General features: G+C 54.9%; 1 protein-coding gene across 5 annotated transcripts in view; it reads right to left on the reverse strand.

Moving 5' to 3' along the window:
- Nucleotides 1–8,956, reverse strand: part of ERCC1 (ERCC excision repair 1, endonuclease non-catalytic subunit) — a 14,703-nt gene extending 5,747 nt beyond the window's left edge. For 2 of the 5 annotated variants that reach the window (XM_027978485.3, XM_042232185.2), the window contains exons 1-6: nucleotides 8,916–8,956; nucleotides 8,286–8,397; nucleotides 7,088–7,303; nucleotides 3,570–3,673; nucleotides 2,618–2,717; nucleotides 1,552–1,628 (exon numbers count right to left, since the gene is read on the reverse strand). In XM_027978485.3, coding sequence (XP_027834286.1) covers nucleotides 1,552–1,628; nucleotides 2,618–2,717; nucleotides 3,570–3,673; nucleotides 7,088–7,303; nucleotides 8,286–8,378 — 590 coding nt within the window. In that variant the 5' untranslated portion in view covers nucleotides 8,379–8,397; nucleotides 8,916–8,956. Of the gene's footprint in view, nucleotides 1–1,551; nucleotides 1,629–2,617; nucleotides 2,718–3,569; nucleotides 3,674–7,087; nucleotides 7,304–8,285; nucleotides 8,398–8,636 lie in introns of all 5 variants that reach the window. The other 3 variants (XM_027978484.3, XM_042232184.2, XM_042232186.2) reach the window with 2 other exon arrangements.
- Nucleotides 8,957–9,193: the final 237 nt, after the last annotated feature.

The raw sequence follows: 9,193 nt of genomic DNA on the forward strand, positions 1-9,193 counted from the left end.
AAGCCACCACTTGCCACAACTAGACAAAGTCTGCAAACAGCAACGAAGACCCAGCACTGCCAAAAACAAATCCATAAATAAAGTTTCCTTTAAAAAGAAAAGTAAATTAGGGATCTTAAGTCTTTTTGTCATGCATAGCAAGTATTTCCTCTTAGTGTGTCACTTGTCTTTTAACTTTGTCTAGAGTATCACTCAGAGAAGGCAATGGCACCCACTCCAGTGCTCTTGCCTGGAAAATCTCATGGATGGAGGAGCCTGGTGGGCTGCAGTCCATGGGGTCGCAAAGAGTCCGACACGACTGAGCGACTTCACTTTCACTTTTCACTTTCATGCATTGGAGAAGGAAATGGCAGCCCACTCCAGTGTTCTTGCCTGGAGAATCCCAGGGACAGGGGAGCCTGGTGGGCTGCCGTCTCTGGGGTCGCACAGAGTCAGACACGACTGAAGCGACTTAGCAGCGGCAGAGTATCACTTACTCTCCAGCAATTTAAAATTTTAATTTTCTCAAATCAGCCAGACTTTTTCTTTATGGCTTCTGGGTTTTGAGTCTTGCTTTGAAAACCTTTCTCAGCACAAGAACATTATATATAGATAGATAGATAGACAGATATGAAAGTCAAAGTCGCTCAGTTGTCTAACTCTTTGTGACTGCATGACCTATATACAGTCCATGGAATTCTCCAGGCCAGAGCACTGGAGTGGGTAGCTGTTCCCTTCTCCAGGGGATCTTCCCAACCGAGGGATCAAACCAGGGTCTCCTGCATTGCAGGTGGATTCTTTACCAGCTGAGCTACCAGAGAAGCCATATATATATATGATTTCTTATAATTACACTGTAGTTTTTCTTTTTATGTCTATAATCATCAAGACTTCGTTCTGATTATGGTGTGAGGAAGGGATCTCTTTTTCCTGTGGAGAACCAATCAAAATGGTCTTTATAAACCTAGACTGGGAATTAATTATTCAGCCAAGTTTTATGTCTAACTCATAAGTGCCTAGCATGGTCCTGGGAATTTCATCTACGTCACCTTCTTTTGTGCCTACAACCCTGTAAGAAAGATATTAAGACCATGGTTTATAGATAAAGAAATTGAAGCCCAGGGGCTCTCCTGGTGGTCCAGTGGTTAAGAATCTGCCTGCCAATGCAGGGGGCACGGATTTGATACCTGGTCGGGGAACGAAGATCCCACGTGTCTCAGGGCAACTAAGCCTGTGTGCCACAACTACTGAGCCTATGAGCTCTAAAGCCCGAGCTCCACAGCAAGAGAAGCCACCGCAGTGAGAGGCCCACGCACCACAACCAGCGAGCCGCCCCTGCTCGCTCCATCGCTGCAAGTAGAGAGCGCCCGCGTGCAGCAACAAAGACCCAGCATAGCCAAAAATATATAAATAATAAATAAAATATTTTTAAAAAGAAATTGAAGCCCAGAGAGGCAGTGCCTGGACCACGCTCACACAGGACATTCCTGGGAGGAAGAAGGAAGGTCTGGGGGCAGAAGGGGGAAGAGCTCTCGGGATGGAGCCTGACCTGAGGGGGAGCCTCCATCTCACCTCCAGGCAAGGATCAGGGTGCAGTCGGCCAGGATGCACATCTTAGCCAGCTCCTTGAGGGCCTTCTGAGGATCTTTCTGAGAGAAGAAAACCAGAATGAGGGATCTGGGAGAAAGCAAGTAAAGAGTCTTAAAAGCTGAGCACCTTAGGAAGCCAAGAGCCTTTCACTCAACTGACACTCCCTATTCTCCGATGGGGGGCCTGACCCGGGCAGGGCAGTCCCAGGACCCAGCAGTGACCAGGCCAGCCCTGATGCTGTCTTCTGGGGACTCACAGTCTGATGCGGGGGACAGACCCATCCCTAGACAGTGATGACCCAGAGTGCCCAGGGCTGAGGTGGAGAAGCCAGAGGAGCATCTGTTGTTCCGGGGGGATCAGGGGGGGCTTCCTGGAGGAGGGGACATCTGAGCTGAGACCTGAAGGAGGATGAGGAGTGAGGGTAACAAAGGACAGCAGAAAAGAGAATTTCAGACAGGGGAACAGTGTGTGCAAACGAAGGAAAGGGAGAGAGGGCTTGAAGAAATAAAATCCACTGCTATGGGATGGAAGATATGAAATGCAAGGGTGATCGCTGGAAGCTGAGAGATGAGCTGGGAGAGTAGGGCAGGGATTGGGTCATGCAGGGCTTCACACAGGGCACTGAGGAGCTGTAGGGGGTTTGGACCGCGGGTCTGTGTGCTTGAAGAGCCTTCTGCTTGCAGAGGGGCAAAGCTGGAGGACAAGAGATGAGAAGAGGCTGGGGCAGAAACCCAGGCAGGAAAAGCAAGGGCCTGGATCAGGGTGGGGCTGTGAGGACAGAGAGAAAGAAATGGGTTCAAGAAGTATTTAGGTGGCAGAGGACTGAGCCTGGATGAAGGCGGGGTGGTGCGGAAGGAGAGATGGGTAATCTGACTATCCCATCTCCTCGCCAACACAGGTTGCAGCTCAGATAAGAAACTCCCTACTGAGGTTCCGACTTGCATTCCTCCTTGGAAAGGACTCAACACCCACGTGGCAACCAGGAGGCCCAAGGCTCCCCATTTCACAGATGGGGACACTGAGGCCCAGAGGAGTGACCCCTGCTTACCACATCCACCTGGACGAGCAGGACCCGCAGGGCATAGCTCTTTCCCAGGCTCTGTAGCCGCTGGTGGATGTAGTCTGGGTGGAGGTTGTGGTAGCGGAGGCTGGGAGGTGAGGAGAGAGGGAGGGAGGTTGGGAGGGGCTGAGACACCCCAGAAGCCCTCCTTCTTCCCTCTGGCTGGAGGGCTTGGAGACTGAGGCAGACAGGCTTGCCGGGTTCTGAGGCTCAGAGAGGTTAAGTGTCTTGCCCAAGGTCACCCTTCAAGAAGGGAGCGCAGCGGGGCCTGGCAGTGACTCTGGCTCCCTGGAAGGGTGGACCCCCAGACTCTTCACCAAGGAAGAGAAGACCTCTGGGTTTCAGGTGGAGCACAGAGACCCTGGAGAGTGCTCATTCCCCGGGGGTTAGGGTCGTGGGGCGCTGCACAGCTGCTCTGCGGAAGCAGGGCCCACCTACCCGCCCCCGGGACTGCCTGCTTTGGCCTCTGAGGGTGCTGGCAGGAAGAGGTGGGACAGCTTTGCCACCCAGGAACAAAGGGGCGTCTCTGCCCAGCAGCCACCAGCTCTATACCCCACAGGGAGGACAGAACTTAAGAAGTTTCACTTCCCCTGTCTGGCTCTGTCTGGAGAAGGGCCCCCAGGAGTGGAGGGGGGAAACCTGTTTAACTGGTGAAGCTTACCGAAACCTTGGCTCCAGTTCTGAGGGTCTGCAGCATGAGGCCCCTGCCTCCCTCAGAGGCAGGAGTTCTGGCCCCCAGCCTCTCCTCCCTTGGGCCTGGGACCTCTGCTCTTGTGCTGGGCATTTAAGGGCCAAGATCTCCGCCTCCTCCATGGGGTCACATCAAGGCCCAGAGGTGACAGGGCCGTGCCCGGGGGCTCCCCCTCACCCCCGACAGCCCAGAACACCCAGAGCACCCCCCTCTCAGGCCGTCTGGAGGGCGGGCGGCCCCAGGGCTCACCTGAGGAAGAGGGCACAGGTGCTCTGGCCCAGCACGTAGTCGGGGAGCACATCCCCAAACTCCCAGGGCACGTTGCGCACGAACCTCAGCACGGGGTTGCCCCTCTGGGCAGACGGAGGAATGAAGCCATTAGCAGGGGGGCCCTGGGACCACCGCACCCACCGCCACCCCAGGGCCCTCCTCCCGCCTCTGCTCCTGCCTCTGCTCTGCCCCTCCCCACCCTCCTCCTGCATTGCACTGGGGGCTTCTCCAGCTCTGCTCTCCTCCTCTCCCCAGATCCACCCCTCCTCAGCCCAGAATATTCTTGGTGCTGGGGCTCTGACCTAGGCCCCTCCTCCCGGGCCCTATTCTTTAGTCGCTTCAGTCATAGCCCGACAGGCTTCTCTGGTGGATTTCCCAGGCAAGAATACTGGAGTGGGTGGCCAATTCCTTCTCCGGGGATCTTCCTGAGCCAGGGATGGAACTCACGTCTCCTGCATTGGCAAGTGGATTCTCTACCACTGACCCACCAGGGAAGCCTTCCCTAGCCCTCAGCCTTAACCTAAGGGTCCCTGGATCTCTCTCGGGCTCAGTCTTCTCTCCCAGCCCCAGTTTATGTGTCCTGTGGCCCACTGGACACCTGTCCCCAGGTGTCTACCTCACTGGCCCCCATACCTGCTACCCCTCCCAGCCCCAACTCAGGGATGACCCCACCATCCAGAGACCCAGGGCTACCCTCTCCCTCCCCTCCCCCAAGTGGCACACCTAGCTTCTAAGCATCCCCCAGAAATGCCTCCCCTTCCAGTGCCACGGCTCTTCCTGGTCCCCTGCCCCTCCTGGCTACCCTCCAAACAGGAGCCAGACAGCTCTTCCTAAAGCACAAACCTGCCCTTTCCCTGCTCTAAGCCCTGCTCTGGCTCCCCACTGCCCTCAGGAGGAAGCTCCTCACGGTGTCTGTGACCCTCCATAGGGTTAGACCCCTGGCATCTGCTGAGCAGACGCCTCCCTCTAAACACCCCCTCACACTCTACTCTCTACCTCACACTCTACCCAAGATGGAAATACTCTGAGCAAGTCAAGCGCTGATCTATTTATAGGTATCTGAGAACCCGCTTTGTGTCTAAGTCTGACCAAGAGGACACAGATCCCGGCCCCTGTGGGGGATACAGACGTTAAACAAAGGCATCTTGGGGGACTTCCCTGGAAGCTCGGTGGTAAAGAATCTTCCTGCCAATGCAGGAGATGCGGGTTCAATCCCTGGTCTGGGAAGATTCCCCAGAGCCTAGAGGAGCAACTAAGCGCCTGCGCCACAACGACCACAATGATCAAGCCTGCGCTCTAGAGCCTGGGAGCCACAGCTACCGAGCCCCCGGGCCGCAGCTACTAAAGCCCATGCGCCCTAGAGCCTGCACTCTGCAACGAGAGAGGCCATCTCAATGAGAAGCCCACAGATCACAACTAGAGAGCCCCCACTTCCCACAACTAGAGAAAGCCTGTGTGCAGCAACAGAGACCGAGCACATTGCCCTCCCAAAAAGTACCTGGAGGATGGACATGTAATCACCAAGGGAAGTGGAATTTGGCTCGAATGAGGGTGTGGATTTGCTCTTGTCGGGGGAGCGGGGTGGTGGTGTGTGGTCAGAGAAGCTGGTGTGGGAAGGGTCTGCAGCCCTGGAGCATCCTGATCTGAGATGCCAGGAGTCATGGAAGGGCTTTGGGTAAGGCAGAGGCAGGATCCGATTTTAATTTTTAAAGGATTGTTCTGTCCACTTCACACCCTCCTAGAATGGCCAAAATCCAAAAGACCAACAATGACAGGTGGGGCGGATATGGCAGAAATGCAACCTTCATCCAAGGCTGGTGGGACCGTAAAGTGGTGCAGCCTTTTGGAAGACAGTTTGGGGGTGCCTGAGAAAGCTAAGCACAGTGTTGCCACATGACCCAGCCAATCTACACCTAGATAAATACCCAACAGAACTGGAAACATGTCCACACAAACACTGGTACCTAAATGTTCACAGCAGCATTTTCACAAACAATGTAAAATATAAACTCAAAGGTATATACCCAGTATATACCTAGGATATAAAACCCAAATGTATATACCTAGGATATACCTATATCCTAGAGGCGGAATTGCTGGGCCATATGGTAACTCTGTTTACACATTTGAGGAGCTGCCAGACTGTTTTCCAAAGTGGCTGCACCGTTTCATATTCCCACCAGCAGTGTACGAGGATTCCAGGTCCTCCACACCCTCCCCATCCTTGGTATCGTCTATGCTTTTGATTCGAGCCATCCCCGTGGGTACGAAGTGGTATCTCACTGTGGTTTTGGCTCGTATTTCCCCGATGGCTCACGATTTTGAGCATCGTTTCATGTTCTTGGATCTTACTATTATCATCATGTACTGCTGCTCTCCCTCCAAAATGCCAGCCCCATCAAGGACAGAGAGCCTAGGGCAGCATCAGGTAAACTAACCACCTGTGAAGATTATGAGTGGCTCAGAGGGGCTAAGTCACCTGCCCAGGAAGACACAGCTACAGTGTGGCAGAGCGGGATTCAAACTTGGGCCTGTGTTCAATAGTTTTTGAATAAATGGACAAAACTGGGGTCAGCAGATGTAGCTGCATGAATACAGTCACACCTCCAACCAGAACAGTTGGGGCAGGACTTTCCTGGTGATCCAGGGTTTAAGATTCTGAGCTCCTAATGCAGGGGCCCTGGATTCAATTTCTGGTCAGAGAGCCAGATCCCACCCGCTGCAACTAAGACCTGGTGCAGACAAATAAATATGTATATAAATATCAGTTTTAAAAAAGAGTTGGGGCATTAGGGACTGAATGTCTGTGTCTCCCCAAAATTCATGGGCAAAATTCCAACCCCCAATGTGACAGTTCATGCTGTGTGCTGCGCCACTTCAGTCGTGTCCAGCTCTGTGCGACCCCAAGAGCTGTAGCCCTGCAGGCTCCTCTGTCCATAGGATTCTCCAGGCAAGAATACTAGAGTGGATTGCCATGCCCTCCTCCAGGGGATCTTCCCAAGCCAGGGATCGAACCTGCGGCTCCTGCATTGCAGGCAGATTCTTTATTAGGAGGTAAAGGCAAGTGACAAGGTCATGAAGGCGGAAGTGTCATGAATGGGATTAGCGTTTCTATAAAAGAGACTCCAGGAGCTCCTCGGCCCTTCTGAAGCTGTGAGGACACAGTGAGAAGACAGCTGGCTATGAACCAGGAAGCAGGTCCTCACTAGACATGGAACCTGCCAGCCCCCTGATCTTGGGCTTCCCAGACTCCAGAACTGTGAGAAATAAATGTTCACTCTTTAAGCTACGAGTCTACGGTATTTTTGTTAGAACAGCCCAAAAGGACTAGGACAAGGGGCATCCTCAACCCACACACACTAGCTGAATGGATGAAGGGCACTGTTGAGAGCACAACGGGTGAAACTCAGACCTTCCTTGCCAACCAGAAAGCCCTCCTTAAAAATGCATTCCCCACCAGAAAGTCCAAAGTCCCACTTCTCCATTCCCGTCCTCACCTGCCGGGGGCTCACAATGATGCTATTGGATTTTGCTCCTGGTTTGGGGGCCTGGTTGGGGGTCTCTCCTGCCAGGGGTTCTGGCCCCACCGGGCGTGTGGCTTCAGCCCCACCTGGAGGTCCAGAGAGGGCATACTCAGCATAGGTCTGAGGGCCTGGCGGGGGTGAGGTCTCCACGGTGGGCAGGCTCCGTGTGGATCTGAATAAAGGCTTGGCCTGTGGGAAGGGATGTGAGAGGGCGCCTGAAGTCTGAATCCAGCCACTTCTTCCCCTCCTCGGCCACTGCCACCCTGGTCCCAGCCACCATCTTCTCTCCCTCGGGCCACTGCAGTCACCTCCTCACCAGTTCCCTCACTGGCCCTAACCCCCTCATCTGCTCCCCACACTGAGTCATACCACGCCCCTCCTCTGCTCAGAGCCCCGAGACGGCTCCTGCCTTAGAGTAAAAGCCGAAGCTGTCACCACAGCCCTCCAGACTTTTAAAGAGCTGTCCCTGCCCCCTCACCTCAGAGATCTCACTTTCTATCTCCTCCTCCTTGGTTTTCTCTACTCCAGCCTCACTGGCCTTCTTGCTGCCCTAAAATCCATCAGGTTTTCTCTCACCTCAGGGCCTTTGCACTGGCTGTTTCCTTCCACCCCATATCACAGAGCTGGCTCCCTCACCTCTTTTACATCTCAGCAAAGGCGTCATCTCCTCCAAGAAGCCCTCCCTTGACTGTTCTATCTAAAGTAGCTCTCCCTTCCCATCACACTGTACATCCTTAGCTCACTTTCTTTTTCTTCATAGCACACAGGCGGCAGCCAGTACTTAGCACCAGCCAATTGTGTTCCTGTGGGGCTGAGAACTCAGTGCTGCCAGATCCTTTATTTACCAGAAGATGTTAGATGTGCAGACTTACTTCAAAATCGCAAAACCTTCCAATTCTTAAAGTTCAGCAATAAATTCACGCTTTTGCAGAACCCAGGTGCTGACCACGTGAAACATTCCAGAACTAGTCCCCTTGGTATCGGTTTTCTAACTCTGCCTTAGCCCTCCTATGACATTTTACAGACAGGGAAACTGAGACCTGCGTAGGTCAAAGGACTGCCTTCTCAAGGTGACCCAATATTTCCTAACCCACACGTGGGTCCTACAGGCCCCTTCCTCCTAACCAACGCCCCCAAGCCTCTCAGAGGTTCCCTCATCTCCTAGTCCTACCCCAGGAGGAGGGACCACATCCTCGTCCATAGGAATGAGGAATTTCTTCCTTGTGGGTGGGCCAGCGGGCTTGGGTCCTCCCTCTTCGTCCATCGCAAGCTCCTCCTGGGGCCTGAAAACGAAGGCGTGGTGTTGGGAGCCAATGAGACATCGGCATTCCCCAGCAAGAACCACCCCCCGCCACCTCCAGTCACAGTCGCGGCCCCCCGCCGCCCCCCGCCCCCCGCGCCCCCAACCGCAAAATAAAATTCCGGGGCTCGATAGCATCCAGCTCGACACCCAGGGAGGGAGCCAGGTTCTATAAGGCCCCGCCCCAGCCAGCCACCCCCTCCGCCTTGCCCCGCCCCTTACCGGTCCACACTCTCCATTCGCCACGCCCTCCAGGGCCCCAACCTTCTTTTCTTCCGCCCTCACAGTTCCCCACCTTCCTTCCGCCAGGCCCGACCACTATCCCCAACCATCCGTCCGCCCCGCCCCCAGGGCTCGCACCTGGATGCCTCCCCCTCGCTCCACCTCCTCAATCTTTTAGACGCTGTACCGATTGACTGGCAGCTGCCAATCGCCGCCGGCAGTCTCCACCCCCGACCCCTCTCGCCCTAGCCCGGCTTTCTTAGCTCCCCGAGGACCCACCTCCTTGCCCCCGGGCCGGGAGGAAAAGACCGGAGGGAGATAGAGGCTTCCCACCGCCCGCGCGGCCAGCGCGGCCCCTGGCTCGCCGCACTTCCGGCCTCTCTAGCCCTGTAGCCCGCTCCCGACGTTCCCCAAAAGAGTAGAGAAGAGGGGCGGTCCTGGCGCAGCTCTCTATGGTCCTGGAGGACTGCAGCTCTCTATGGTCCTGAGGTTGGGGTTGGAGAGAGCTGTCGCCCTCTCGCCCTGAGCGTCTTGGGTTGCCAAGCCGTTTGATTTCA

This window comes from Ovis aries, chromosome 14 (genome assembly GCF_016772045.2).
Source record: "Ovis aries strain OAR_USU_Benz2616 breed Rambouillet chromosome 14, ARS-UI_Ramb_v3.0, whole genome shotgun sequence".
Lineage (NCBI taxonomy): Eukaryota > Metazoa > Chordata > Mammalia > Artiodactyla > Bovidae > Ovis > Ovis aries.